This window comes from Penaeus vannamei, chromosome 38, assembly GCF_042767895.1.
Source record: "Penaeus vannamei isolate JL-2024 chromosome 38, ASM4276789v1, whole genome shotgun sequence".
NCBI classification, from domain to species: Eukaryota; Metazoa; Arthropoda; class Malacostraca; order Decapoda; family Penaeidae; genus Penaeus; species Penaeus vannamei.
In genome coordinates this window covers 24,806,599-24,821,598 of record NC_091586.1, presented here as the reverse complement: position 1 = coordinate 24,821,598, position 15,000 = coordinate 24,806,599, and the positions used below count along the sequence as shown (strand labels likewise).

The window sequence follows — 15,000 nt, the reverse complement described above, 5'->3', positions numbered from 1 at the left end:
TATTTGACAGTATTTTTATTATTATTATTATTTTATTTTATTTTGTTATTATTTTTTTGTACTCTTGTTATTTTTTTAATGTTTGTTATTGCCATTATGATGACGATTATTTCATTTTTATTTATTATTATCATCATCGTTATCATTATTATTATCATTATCATTATATTGTTATCATTATTACTTCTTCTTTAGTATTATCATTATTTTTATCATTATCATTATCATCATCATTATCCTTATTATCATTATTATCTTTTATCATTATCATTATCATCATCATTATCATCATTATCATTATTACCATTATCAATATCATTCATTATCATTAATTCCATTATCATCATTATCACGACTAATGCAGTTATTTAATTCCTCATTATGATTATTTTCATCATCATCCCCATTAATTTTAATTTTGATATCATCTTCATCATTGTAAATACTACAATATACCTTCTAATCATAATCACAGTCATCATCATGATCATGATTATCCTTCTCATAATTACCAGCACAGTAATTACAGTCATTATCAACATCCCCGTCATTATTACTGACCATTACCCCCCTCCCCCTCTCCCTCCCCCCGCCCCGTCCCCAGCTGGTGAAAGTGACTCCCAGATGAATCTTATTTTATTAAACATGATTTGGAAATATAAAGTAGATATTGAACTCAACAGAAACGGCAAGACAGCATTGGCAAATGTATACAACAACAGCAATGATAATATTAATGACAGCAACAATAACAGTAACAATAACAACAACAATAACAGTAACAATATTCATGATAAATAATACATTAATGACAGCAACAATAATAGTAACAATATTGATAATAGATAATATCAATGAAAACAATAATATTAATAAATAATGATAACAGCAACAGAATCAATAATGATTATAATGGAAATGATAATCTTGATAATAACAATGATGATAATAATTTTAATGATATTTAGTAATAATATTGACAATAACAGCATCACGAACAGAAAAATCACAACAAACAACAAGAACAAAGAACAACAATATAACATTCTCAAACAAACAAACAAAAAGAGAGCAAAAACAAAATGGCGCAGTTATCATAAGGAAAAAAAAGTAAACAAACGAGTATTTTTATTGCATTTTTTCCTTTTTTTAGTCTTTTATTTTTTTATCTTTTTATTTTATTTTATTTTTCTTTATTGCGTGGATATTGTAGTTTGAATGGAAACGCGAACGAAATTCATACGTTAAGGCGATTACGATGGAGGTTGGAGGGGGTAGGGGAGGGGAGAAGGGGAAGGGGAGAAGGGGTGGGAGAAGGAGAAGGGGAGGGGGGGAGGAGGTGAGAAAGGGAGGGAGAGTGGGAGGGGAGGGGAGAAAGGGTGGCAGAAGGAGAGGGGAGGGGAGTAGGGGAAAGGGAGGGATGAGGAGAGGGTAGGGTAGGGGAGAAGGGGAGGGATGAGGAGAGAAGGAGGGGGTGGGAGGGGGAAAGAGGTAGAAATGAGGGGGAATTGGGAAGGGAGAAGAAAGGGGGGGAGAAGGTGAAGGAGGAAGAATGGGGGAAGAAGTAGGAGGGAAGAAAAAGGAGGTGTGAGAGGAGGGAGGGAGAGGAAAAGGATGGAAGGGAGAAGGAGAGGGGAAAGGAGGGGTGATGGGGAGGGAGAGGGAATGGGGGAGCAAGGAGGAGGGAGAAGGAAAGGGAGTATAGAGGTAAGGCGAATAGGGAGGGAGGAAAAGTTAGAAGGAAAGGGGAGGGGAAACAAAGGAGAATAAGGAGGGACAGGAGGGTTAAGGAAAGAGGGAAGAGGGAGAAGGGTACGAGGGGAAAGTGTAAAAGGAAGTAGAAGAGGGGAGGGAAGGAAGAAGAAAGAAGGGAAAGGGAAAAGACAGTCAGATGGTGAGGGAGAAAGAGGGAAGAAAATAAAGAGAAAGGAGGAAGGGAGAAGAAAAGGGGGAAATAAGGAGAAAAGGGGAGGGAGGATGAGAGGGGAGGAAGGGATAAGGGAGGAGAAATGGAGGGAAGAGGGAGGAAGGGAGGGAGGAGAAGGGAGATGAGAGGGAGAGAGGGTGAGGGAATGGAATGAGGAGGAAGGAGGGAAGCACACACACACACACACTTACTTACAAACACACACACACACACGCAAGTATACACACACACACACACTTACAAACAAACACACTTATTTATAAGCAAACACACACACGCAAGCATACACACGCACACGCAAGCATACACACACACACGCAAGCATACACACACACACGCAAACATACACACACACACTTACAAACAAACAAACAGACACACACACACACACGTCCTTCCTCCAACCCCCACCGGCAGCCGACGCCCCGCCCCTTCCCCTCCCCCCTCCCCCCTTCCCCCCTCCCCCCTCTCAGGAGTGTTGCCGTCGCGGGATCAATAAAAACGCACGCCTCGCCAACCCAGTCTATTCCCCCAGGGGTTGCAGGGTTGCAGGGTTGAAGGGGTTCGTTGCAGGGGTTGCAAGGCTCGGGGGAGAGAGAGAGAGAGGGAGAGGGGGAGGATGGGGTTTTGTGCATGGAAGGATGAAAAGTGGGAGAAGAAGGTTTGTGTGTGTGTGTGTGTTTGAGAGAGAGAGAGAGAGAGAGAGAGAGAGAGAGAGAGAGGGGGAGGAAGAAAAAGACAGAGAGAGACAGAGAGAGAGAGAGAGAGAGAGAGAGAGAGAGAGAGAGAGAGAGAGAGAGAGAGAGAGAGAGAGAGAGAGAGAGAGAGAGAGAGAGAGAGAAGGAAGAAAAAATTAAGTAAAGAAAGAGGAGACAACAACAACATTAACAACAAGAGTAATAATATTAATGATGATGATGAGAGTAAAAATAAGGATATGGATAAGAGTTGATGAGAAAATAACGATCATGAAAATGATAACAAAAAGAATTAGAGATAATACTAATGACTGAATACTGAGGTAATAAAGATGATGATAATGACGACAACAGAGTAATTATGATGATGATGATGATGGAATTATGATAGTAATAGCAGTGATGATAATGGTGATGATAATATTGAGGATAAAAATAATAATGATGATAATGTCAAAATGATGACCGTAGTAATGATAATGATGGTGATAATAGTTAAATAATGATGATAATAATAGTAATACTGAAGATAAAGATAATGATGATAATGGTAGATGTGATAATAGTGATAATGAGAATAATAATGATGGTGATGATAGTTAAGTAATGATGATAATAATAGTAATACTGAAGATAAAGATAATAATGATAATGGTAATAAAAATCATAATAATAAGAATAATGATGATCGTAATAAGCATAAGGATTATCACAGAATAACAATAATTACAGTAAGAACAATAATAATAATAATGAGAACAACAGACAAACATAAATAATGATATTGATAATGACAACAAATGATGAAAATTAATCCAACAATACTGATAATAACGATGGAAAATTTACCCCCCCCCCAAAAAAAAAAAACACTTAAAAACTTCTCGACCGGGATTATAGCTATCAATCAGTAGGCCTAAGCTCCAGCATAATATTTAGGCCTTGGTGGCTGGAGGAGGAAGGGGCATCGTGGCTTCCGGGGGTTCCTAATATACGATAGGCCTAGGCTCCTGTGGGATATCGGGAAGGCGAAGGGAAAATGGCGGATTGGCGAAGGAGGGGGATGGGAGAGAGAGGGAGAGGGAGGGAGGGAGGGAGGGAAGGAGGGAAGGAGGGAGGGGAGGGAGGGGGAGGGAGGGAGATGGAGGGAGGGAGAGGGAGGGGGAGAGGGAGGGGGAGTGAGGGAAGGAGGGAAGGAGGGAGGGAGAGAGAGGGAGAGGGAGAAGAAGAATTATTGCGGATTGGCGAATTCCCACTCCCCTCTCCCCACCCTCTCCCTCTCTCTCTTTCTGTCTCTTTCTCTTTCCCACTCTCCCTCCTCTCCCTCTCATTCTCCCTGCAATCCCCACTCTTCCTCCTCTCCCCCTCCCCCTCTCTCTCTCTCTATCTCTCTTTCCTCTTCCCCTTCTCTTCCTCTCCCTCTCCCTCTCTTTCTCTCTCTTCCTCTTCCCACTCTCCCTCCCTCCCTTCTTCCCTACCCTCCTCTCCCTCTTTCTATCCCCTCCTCTCTCTCTCTCTCTCCTTCCTCTCCCCCCCTCTCTCTCTCTCTCTCTCTCTTTTCCACTCTTCCCCCTCTCCCTTTCTCTCTCTTTCTTTCTCTCTCATTCTCTTTCTTCCTCTCTCTCTCTCTCTCTCTCTCTCTCTCTCTCTCTCTCTATCTATCTATCTATCTATCTATCTCTATCTCTATCTCTCTCTATCTATCTATCCATCTCTATCTCTATCTCTCTCTATCTCTCTCTCTATCTATCTATCTATATATCTATCTATCTCCTCCCTCCCCCTCTCTCTGCTTCCCTCTCTCTCTCTTTTCCACTCTCCCCCCTCTCCCTTTCTCTCTCTCTTCCCCACCTCAAATAAATCCAAAATGTTATTCCCCCCAACGTTATTCGTCTCCGTTTTGGCCTTCCTGTGCTATTATTCAGTGATCTTTGGGGACCTTTTCTGCGGCTGTGGTTGTGGGGGATTTCTGAAAGGTGGTTTCGTTTCAGTTTCATAAGCGATGTGGTTCTATTGGTCTTTGTGTTGTTGTTGTTGGTGTTGGTGGTGGTGGTGGTGGTGGTGGTGGTGTTGTTGTTGTTGGTGGTGGTGGTGGTGGTGTTGTTGTTGGTGGTGGTGTTGGTGGTGGTGGTGATGATGTTGTTGTTATTATTGATGATGTTGTTGTTAGTGTTGTTGTTGATGTTGGTGTTGTTGTTGTTGTTGTTGTTATTATTGATGATGTTGTTGTTAGTGTTGTTGTTGATGTTGTTGTTGGTGGTGGTGTTGTTGTTTTTATTGCTGATGTTGTTGTTATTGTTGTTGGTGGTGGTGCTGTTGTTGTTGTTGTTGATGATGATGATAATGTTTTTGTTGTTGTTTTTATGTTCATCTTTGTGATTTTCGTTTGTTTGTTTGTTTTCTCAAGTAGATTTTCATGTTTTATTATTGTTGAATCTTTTCCTTTATTCTTTGATTTTTTTTTTTTTTTTTTGAGGGGGGGGGTGTTTAAGGTTGGAAAAGAAGGAAATTGGTAGAAGGGAAGACGGAAAAAGAAATAGAGGGAGATGAGAGAGAGGAAGAGGAAGTGGACGACGAGGAGGTGGAAGAGGAGGAAGAGGGGAGAAAGGAGGAGAAGGAAGAAGAAGGAAAGGATGAGAATGAAAGGATGAGAAGAAAGAGGAGAAGAAGGGGAAGAAGAATAAGAATAAGGAGAATAACAATAAAAGGAGGAGGAAGAGGAAAAGCAAAAATGAAAATAATAAAGAACGAAAAGAGGCCCAGAAAAGTAGAAATATATAAGGCGAGAAGGAGAGACAAGAGAGAATAAGATAAATAGGTAAAAAGAAAAATGAAAAATCACGAAAAATTAAGAAATGGAATGGAGGAGAGACTAAGGAGAAAATAGAATAATGCATACCAGAATGGAGGAAGGTTTTTAAAAACAAAATCAAAATTGAAAGAGACAAATAGAAGAGTAAACAACAGACAAATAACAAATGAAAATTTAACAAAAAAAGGAAACATTTAAAAAAATAATAATTTGGCTTGTTAATTCGCAAATAAAGTCGATAAGGCACGTAGAAAACGCGATTTTATCGACCAAAAAAGAAAACGAAAGTATTTTATGGGTAACTAAATAAAAAAAAATATCTCAGCCTCCAATCATGAACAAAGGTTACAGACAATGCTTTAGATTATATAACTTGAATATCGTCAGAAAAATTGCACTAACTTATTGATTTCCTTTTTTTTTGCCTTTTGTAATTTACGAAAGACCACATTATAACGATTTCATGTTGTTATGTTGATTTCATTCTCTGTATTTATTTTCTCTTTACATTTATTGATTTCTTTCGTCTCTCGTCCATTTTCTGTTGATCAATATGTGTCCTACGATTGCTCGGCTTCCTTTGTCGCCACCCTCCTTCTCTCTCTGTCTCTCTCGCTTTATCTGTCTATTTATCTATCCATTTTTCTCTTCTTTTCTCTTCTCTCTCTCTCTCTCTTTATCTCTCTCTCTCTCTCTCTCTCTCTCTCTCTCTCTCTCTCTCCTTCTCTCTCTCTCTCTCTCTCTCTCTCTCTCTCCCTATCCCTCCTACTCTCTCTCTCCCTCCCCTCTCCCTCTCCCTCTCTCTCTCCCTCCTCTCTCTCTCTCTCTCTCTCTCTCTCTCTCTCTCCTACCCTCTCTCTCTCTCTCTCTCTCCCTCCCTCCTCCTGTTCTCTCTCTCTTCTTCTTCTTCTCTCTCTCTCCCTCCTCCCTCTCTCTCTCCCTCTCCCCTCCCTCCCAACCACCCACCCACCCTCTCTCTCCCACAACCCCCAACACAGCCTCCGACAACTCTCATCTCTTATCTCTTATCTCCCCCGCAGTATCGAAGGTCAACCTCTCTCTCTCTCTCTCTCTCTCTCTCTCTCTCTCTCTCTCTCTCTCTCTCTCTCGCTCTCTCGCTCTCTCGCTCTCTCGCTCTCTCGCTCTCTCTCTCTCTCTCTCTCTCTCCTTCCTCCTCTCTCCCTCCTTTCTCCCTCTCTCCTTCTCCCCCCCTCCATATCTCTAATCTCTTATCTCCTCCGCAGTGTCCAAGGTCAACCTCTCTCTCTCTCTCTCTCTTTCCGCCTCTCTCTCTCTCTCTCTCTCTCCTTCCTCCTCTCTCTCTCCTTCTCCCTCCCTTCTTATCTCTTATCTCTTATCTCTTATCTCCCCCGCAGTATCGAAGGTCAACCTCTCTCTCTCTCTCTCTCTCTCCCTCTCTCCTTCTCCCTCCCTCCTTATCTCTTATCTCTTATCTCCCCCGCAGTGTCCAAGGTCAACCTCTCTCTCTCTCTCTCTCTCTCCTTCCTCCTCTCTCCCTCTCTTCTTCTCCCTCCCTCCTTATCTCTAATCTCTTATCTCCCCCGCAGTATCGAAGGTCAACCTCTCTCTCTCTCTCTCTCTCTCCCTCTCTCCTTCTCCCTCCCTCCTTATCTCTTATCTCTTATCTCCCCCGCAGTGTCCAAGGTCAACCTCTCTCTCTCTCTCTCTCTCTCCTTCCTCCTCTCTCCCTCTCTTCTTCTCCCTCCCTCCTTATCTCTAATCTCTTATCTCCCCCGCAGTGTCCAAGGTCAACCTCTCTCTCTCTCTCTCCTTCCTCCTGTCTCCCTCTCTCCTTCTCCCTCCCTCCTTATCTCTAATCTCTTATCTCCCCCGCAGTGTCGAAGGTCAACCTCTCCGTGCACGAGGACAAGAACCGGGTGCCTTCCGTCAAGGGCGCGACTGAACGGTTCGTCTCGTCTCCTGAAGAAGTGTTCGAGACGATCGCCTTGGGGAAGTCCAACCGGCACGTGGCGGTTACCAGTGAGTGTTTTTTTTTTTTTTTTTTTTTTTTGAGGGGGGTTCATTTTTTGGTATTTTGTCATTATTGTTATTAGTGTTTTTTCGTACTTTTTTTCTAAATATTTTTTATATTGCAGGATAGTTATGCTCAGTGAGTGTTTTTTATCCATTTATTGTTATTTTATCATTATATTAGTATTACTCATTCACACTTTTTCTTAATATTTTTATATTGCAGGATAATCAAACTCAAAGAGTGTTTTTAATCCATTTATTGTTATTTTTTGATTATCATAAGTACTTATTCCTCACTTTTTTCTAAATATCTTTTATCCTGTTAGATAATCAAGCTCAGAGAGTGTTTTTAATCAATTTATTGTTATTCTATCTTTATTAGTAGTACTTATTCGCACTTTTTCTAAATATATTTTATTTTGTTAGATAATCAAGGTCTTCTTTCAGAATTTGATTAACAGATTAGGGAATAATCAAGGACACGCTCTCATATAATCTCATTGTTTATGATCGTTAAAGAGGATCTATTGACAGATAATCTATATTTTCTTTTTCTCTCGTCTTTTTGCTGTATGTTAAAAATATCCCCACTCATCCCCCCACTCACCCCATTTCCCCAATCCAACCCCCCCCCACTCACCCCTCTTTTCTCTCCCACTCGCCACTCACTCCATCCCCCCCACTCCAAAAAAAATAAAACCCCCCACTCCCCCCTCTTTTCTCCCCCATTCCGACTCCAACTCACTCCCTCTCCCCCATTTCCCCCCTACACCACCACCACCCCACTCATCCCATTTCCCCCCCACTCACCACTTCAAAAACACACCCCACTCACACTTCTTTTCTTCCCACACCTCCCCACTCCCCCTCCAACCCCCACTCCCCCTCCAACCCCCAACTCACCCCATTCCCCCCACTCCCCATTTCTCTCCCCACTCCCCCTCCTACCCCCACACTCCCCACTCCCCCCCAAAAAAAAATATCCCCCAAATAAAAAAGACCCCCCACTCACCCCCTCTCTCTTCCCCCACCCACAGACATGAACGAGCACAGCTCCCGTTCCCACAGCGTGTTCCTGATCCAAGTGAAACAGGAGAACATCGAGAACCAGAAGAAGCTCCTCGGGAAGCTCTACCTGGTGGATCTGGCCGGTTCGGAGAAGGTGAGGAGAGGAGGAAGGAGGAGGGGGATGAGGAGGGGGTGGGAGGGGAGGGTTGGGGGAGGGGTGGGGAGGAGTGGGAGAGGAGGGAAGGATGGGGTGGAGGAGGGAGGGAGGGTTAAGGGGAGACGGGGGGAGGGAGAGGGAAGCTCTACCTGGTGGATCTGGCCGGTTCGGAGAAGGTGAGGAAGGGGAAGGGGAAGGGGTGGGAGGGAGTGGGAGGATGGAGGGGGAGGTGGGGGAAGGTGGGAGGGTAGGAGGGGAGGGGTTGGGAGGGGAGGGTTTGGGGGGTTGGGGAGAGGGGGAGGGAAGGGGAAGGAGGAAGGAGCGAGGGGAGGAAGGAGGGAGTGGGGAGGGAGAGGGGAGGGGTTGAGAGGAGGGAGAGGAGTATGGGGGGAGGGGGAAGGGAGGGAGAGGGAAGCTCTACCTGGTCGATCCGGTTCGGAGAAGGTGAGGAGAGGTGAGGAAGGAGGGGGAGGATGGGGATGGAGAGGGGGTGAGGGGTGGGTGTGGGGAGGAAGGGGAGGGTACAAGAGGGGTGGGAGAGGGGTGAGGCAGGGGGAGGGGTGGAAGGATGTGAGGGGAGGTAGAAGGAGGGGAGTTGGTGGAGGGTAAAGGGGCGAAGGGGAGGAGGGAGTGGGGTGGGAGGAGGGTTGGGGTGGACTTGGGAGGAAGGAGGAGGGGGGTTGGATGGGGATGGAAGGATGGGGGAGGGTGGAAGGAGGGGAGATAAGGGGAGATGAGGAATGGGGAAGAATGATATAAGGAATATAGAGAAAATTGGTAAGATTAAAGATTAAGCAAATAAGAAAGACCGACAAACATATCGAGAACCTTATATATAGATAGATAGGTAGACAGATAGGCAGACAGATAGATAGATAGATAGCTATAGATAAATATATATACGTAGTATTAATAATGCTATTAACACCACACGACATATCCATATATAATTTATTCTACTTTCTTCAAAAAAAATATCCCTTCCATTTTTTTTCAACCCTTTGATCTGATTAAAAGTTTTAATGAAACGACGACGGATCAGCGAGCGCGGACTGTGATGTAAATCTTTTTAATTATTGTTATAATCTTTTACTTCTATAATAGGAATTTCTTTCGATGTCGGTTTGAACAAGTGTGAGGGGGGTTGGTGGGGGAGGGGGGAGGGGAGGGGAGGAAGAGGGGGAGTGTGTGTGTTGGAGGAGAATGTGAGAGAGAGAGAGAGAGAGAGAGAGAGAGAGAGAGAGAGAGAGTGAGTGAGTGAGAGAGAGAGAGAGAGAGAGAGAGAGAGAGAGAGAGAGAGAGAGAGAAAGAGAGAAAGAGAGGAGAGAGAGAGAGAGAAAGAGAAGAGAGAGAGAGACTGTTATGTAAGTGTGTGTGTACGTGTGTGTGTGCAAGAGAGAGAGTGTGTTGTGCAAGTGTGTGTATGTGTGTGTGCTATGTGAGTTTTATGTGTGTGTGTATGTGTGTGTGCTATGTGAGTTTTATGTGTGTGTGTATGTGTGCGTGTGTGTGTACGCGTGTGAGTGTGTGTTAAGAGGGAGGCATGTACATATGTGATAGGAATAGCTGGGAAAATATGTATGTCTGTAAGTCTGTCTGTATTTATCCCAATATACGCGCTATATATCCGTCTATACACAATCACATACATCTACATCCTTACACCGAAACTACAAAATACAAAAAAAAAAAAAATAATAATAATTACATTTTGGCAACCACTGACAATTTGCAACCATTAGCCCCCGCTACGTTAAACAAAATATTCTTGCTACTTGCTCGTTTCTCCTGCAGTGACCTTAACGGGATGCAATTTGTCTCAATTTAATTTCTTGGAGAAACAGACAACTTTTAGAGTAATTTGTTGGAGTCGCAATTAAGGCCAATTATGGATTTCAATTAGTTGGAGAAGGGAGGGAAGGAGGGAAGGAAGAAGAGGGAGGGAAGGAGGAAGAAGAGAAGGAGGAAAGAAGGGAAGGATGAAGGGAGGGAAGGATGAAGGGAGGGGTGGAGGGAAGAAGGGAGGAAGGGAAGGGAGGGAAGAAAAGATGGAGGGAGGGAGGAAAGAAGGGGAAGAGGGAAGAAAGGAGGGGAGGAAAAAGGGAGGGATGAAGGGGAGGAGGGAGGGAGGGGAAGAGGGAAAAGGGAGGGAGAGAGCTGGGAGGAAAGAAGGAAGAGAGGAAGAGAAGAAGGGACAGAGAGAGAGAGTGAGAATTTAGTGATAATGAAAATTGAGTATTGTACGAATGCGTTCACCTGTAATTATGATATTAATTGATACTGACATACGCCGATTGAAAAAATGTATAGATCCTAAACAAACAAAAAAATCAAAATACAAAAAAAGAAACACACACACACACACACACCCAAAAAAAAAAAATAATAATAAAAATAAATAAATAAAAAAAACACCCACATCTAACCACACACACCGTCCTCCCCCCTCACAAACAAAACAAACAAACAAAACAAAAACCATTACCCCCACACAACTAACCCCCTCCCCCTTCTCCCCCTCTCCCCCCACCCCCAGGTCAGCAAGACAGGCGCCGAGGGGTCAGTCCTGGACGAGGCCAAGAACATCAACAAGTCCCTGTCAGCGCTCGGGAACGTCATCGCCGCCCTGGCTGACGGCAAGGTGGGTGCCTTCCTTCTGCCTCCGGAGTTTTCGAGGCCGAGGTTGAAGTTTTTGAAGTTTGAAGTTTTTGAAGTTTTGAGGAGTTTTCGAGGCTGAGGGTTTAAAGTTTTTGAAGTTTTTGAAGTTTTGAAGAGTTTTCGAGGCTGAGGTTGAAGTTTTTGAAGTTTTGAAGGGTTTTCGAGGCTGAGGTTGAAGAGCTTTGGAATTTTTGTTGAAGTTTTGAAGAGTTTTCGAGGCTGAGGTTAAAGTGTTTTGAAGTTTTTGAGTTTTGGAGAGTTTTCGAGGCTGAGGTTGAAGTTTTGAATGGTTTTCGAGGCTGAGGTGGAAGTTTTTGAAGTTTTGAAGGGTTTTCGAGGCTGAGGGATTAAAGTTTTTGAAGTTTAAAGTTTTTTTGAATTTTTGGAGAGTTTTCGAGGCTCAGGTTGAAGTTTTTGAAGTTTTGAAGAGTCTTCGAGGCAGAGGGTTTAAAGTTTTTTGAAGATTAAAGTTTTTGAAGTTTAAAGTTTTTGAAGTTTAAAGTTTTTGAAGTTTTGGAGAATTTTCGAGGTTGAGGTTAAAGTTTTAAATTTTTGAAGTTTTGAAGGGCTTTCGAGAGGCGTGTTGTTATGTTGTTGTTGTTTATTATTATTGTTGTTATTATTATGTATTTGATTAATAATTTACTCTGATTATATTATACTACATCCCAGAAGTTGGAAAATTAATACTAATTTTTTTTCTATCCCTCTCTCTTTCTGTCCATCTGTCTATCTATTACTTTCCCTCCCTCCCTCCTTTTTTTATTTCTTCCTCCTTGTCTCTCTCTCTGCCTCTCCCCCCTTCCCCTTCCTTTTCCGTTTCCTTTTTATCTTTTCTCTCTCTCCCTTCCTTCCCCCTCATTCTCCTTCCCTTTCCCTCTCTCCCCTCTCCCTTTCCCTCTTTCTCTCTATATCCTCCCATCCCACCCTCTCTCACTCTCTTTTTCTCCTTCCCTTTCACTCTCTCTCCTTCCCTCTCTCTTTCCCTCTCCCTCTCTCTATCCTCCCATCCCACCCTCTCTCACTCTCTTTTTCTCCTTCCCTTTCACTCTCTCTCTCCTTCCCTCTCCCTCTCTCTATCCTCCCATCCCACCCTCTCTCACTCTCTTTTTCTCCTTCCCTTTCACTCTCTCTCCTTCCCTCTCCCTCTCTCTATCCTCCCATCCCACCCTCTCTCACTCTCTTTTTTCCCCTTCCCTTTCACTCTCTCCCTCCCTCTCTCTTTCCCTCTCCCACCCTCATTCCCTCCCTCCCTCTCTCCTTCCCATCCCACCCTCTCCCTCTCTCCCTCTCCCCCCTCCCTTCCCTCCCCTTCGCCCCCCTCCCCCACCCTCTCCCCCTCTCTCCCTCTCCCCCCCCCATCTCTCTCCTTCCCCCTCCCTCTCCCTCTCTCTCTCTCTCTCTCCCCCTCTCTCCCCCTCCACAGACCCACGTGCCCTACCGAGACTCCAAGCTGACCCGAATCCTGCAGGAGAGTCTGGGAGGAAACGCCAGAACCACCATCGTCATCTGCGCCTCCCCAGCATCCTTCAACGAGGCGGAGACCAAGTCCACGCTCGACTTCGGAAAGAGGTAATGATGATGATAATGATAATGATAATAATGATAATGATGATAATAATAGTAATAATAATCTAGGGTTTGCTGGGACTCGACTTCGGAAAGAGGTAATTGATAATAATGATAATGATAATAGTCCACGCTCGATTTCGGAAAGCGGTAATGATGATAATAATGATGATAATAATAATGATAATCTAGGGTTTGCTGGGACTCGACTTCGGAAAGAGGTAATTGATAATAATGATAATAATAATAATAGTCCACGCTAGACTTCGGAAAGAGGTAATGATAATAATAATAATGATAATAATCTAGGGTTTGCTTTGACAGGCTCTTGTGAAGGGGGGGAGGGGGGAAAGGAAAAGAGGTGGGTGGATGATGAGGGAGGGGTAAAGGGGGGAGGAGTTAAGGGGGAGGGGAAGGGAGGTAAAAAGGGGGAGGGGGTTGGGGGAAAAGAGGTGGATGGGGGAAGGGAGGGAGGAGGGAGAGGGGATGGTAAGGGTGGTGGGGGGAAGGGAGGGGTAAAGGGGGGAGGGGAAGAGAGGGAGGAGGGGAGGGAGGGGTAAAGGGTGGAGGGGGGAGAAGGAGGGGAAGAGGTGGGAGGGAGGGAGGAAAAGAGGGGGGAGGAGGGGAGGGAAAGAGGTGGGTGGGGGAGAGGTAAAGGTGGAGGGGAAGAAGGAGAGAGGAAAGGAGGGTGAAGGGAAAGGAGAGGGTTTAAAGGGAGGAGGGAGAGAAAAGGGATAAGCAAGAAGGAGAGAGGAGTTGAGAAGGAGGGACAGAGGGATGGTAAGGAAAGAGGGAGGGGGGGGAAATGAGGAAGGAGGGAGGAGGGATAGAGGGAGCGGAGCAAGAGAGAGATAATGAATAAGGGAAGACAGAAGGGTAGAAGAAAGCAGGGAGGAGGGAAAGAGAGGGAGGAGGAATAGTGAGATAAACAGGGAAGGAGGAAAAAGAGAAGGATAGAAGAAAGCAGGAAGGAGGGATAGAGACGGAGGAGGAAGAGAGAGATAAGCAGAAAGGAGGAGGAAGAGAGGGAAAGAGAGGAAGGAGAGAGGGGGGAATAGAGAGGAAGGAAGGAGGGAGATGGGATAAGGGCGATAGGATGGAAGGGACGAAGAATAGGAAAGAAGAAAGAAGTAAAAAAAAGAAAAAAGAAAAAGTAAAATATATATATATATCATGAAAACATAAACGACAATAATAATCATTGTCCAAAAAAACGAGAAAAAAAAAACAATTAAACATTTTCTCTGTAATAAAAATGATTTAAAGACAATAAACCAGACACTCATTTGTCCGATCTCCACACGACACGATCACACTGATTATAAATACGTGTTTATTGCAGCGAAATAAAGCGTTTTGTCCATCGAGCTGATTTTGCAATATCAATTCATGAAAATCATTTGCAGGAATGTAATGGTTCGTGGAAAAAATAATATACGTTTTTTTTTTTTTTTTGGGGGGGGGGGCTATATTATATTCAATTTAATTATTCTTTTTTGGCTATATTGTATTCATTTTTTTTTTTTTGCTATATTGTATTCAATTTTTTTTTTTGGCTATATTGTATTCAATTTTTTTTTTTTGGCTATATTGTATTCAATTTTTTTTTTTTTTTTTGGCTATATTGTATTCAATTTTTTTTGGCTATATTGTATTCAATTTAAGTGATAAGTGATGGTCATTACTGTTGTATATTGGCGATGGATTATTTGAATCCCAATTAATGAGGGTGATTAATGATGGTTATGAATGTTGATGATTAAATTTGGTCGTTAGTGATTTTGAATGATAATATGATAAGATAAAAGCAACAATAACAGATGCATTTGGATGATGATAATGCCATACTAGAGAAAGAATAAAAATGATAGAAAAAAGAAGAATATGTACATATATGTATATCTATCTATGTCTCTCTCTCCCTCTCTCTCTCTCTCTCTCTCTCTCTCTCTCTCTCTCTCTCTCTCTCTCTCTCTCTCTCTCTCTCTCTCTCTCCTCTCTCTCTCTCTCTCTCTCTCTCTCTCTCTCTCTCTCTCTCTCTCTCTCTTCTCTCTCTCTCTCTCTCTCTCTCTCTCTCTCTCTCTCTCTCTCTCTCTCTCTCTCTCTCTCTCTCTCTCTCTCTCTCTCTCTCTCTCTCTCTTCTCTCTCTCTCTTCTCTCTCTCTCTCTCTCTCTCT

The 15,000-nt window shown here is 43.5% G+C and overlaps 1 protein-coding gene across 5 annotated transcripts in view; it reads left to right on the top strand.

Annotated features, from left to right (window-relative positions):
- LOC113811870 (kinesin heavy chain) overlaps positions 1–15,000 on the top strand; it is a 75,398-nt gene that overhangs the window by 12,450 nt on the left and 47,948 nt on the right. For all 5 annotated transcript variants that reach the window (XM_070116269.1, XM_070116267.1, XM_070116266.1 and 2 more), the window contains exons 3-6: positions 7,295–7,438; positions 8,470–8,594; positions 11,134–11,238; positions 12,682–12,827. In XM_070116269.1, coding sequence (XP_069972370.1) covers positions 7,295–7,438; positions 8,470–8,594; positions 11,134–11,238; positions 12,682–12,827 — 520 coding nt within the window. The remainder of the gene's footprint in view (positions 1–7,294; positions 7,439–8,469; positions 8,595–11,133; positions 11,239–12,681; positions 12,828–15,000) is intronic.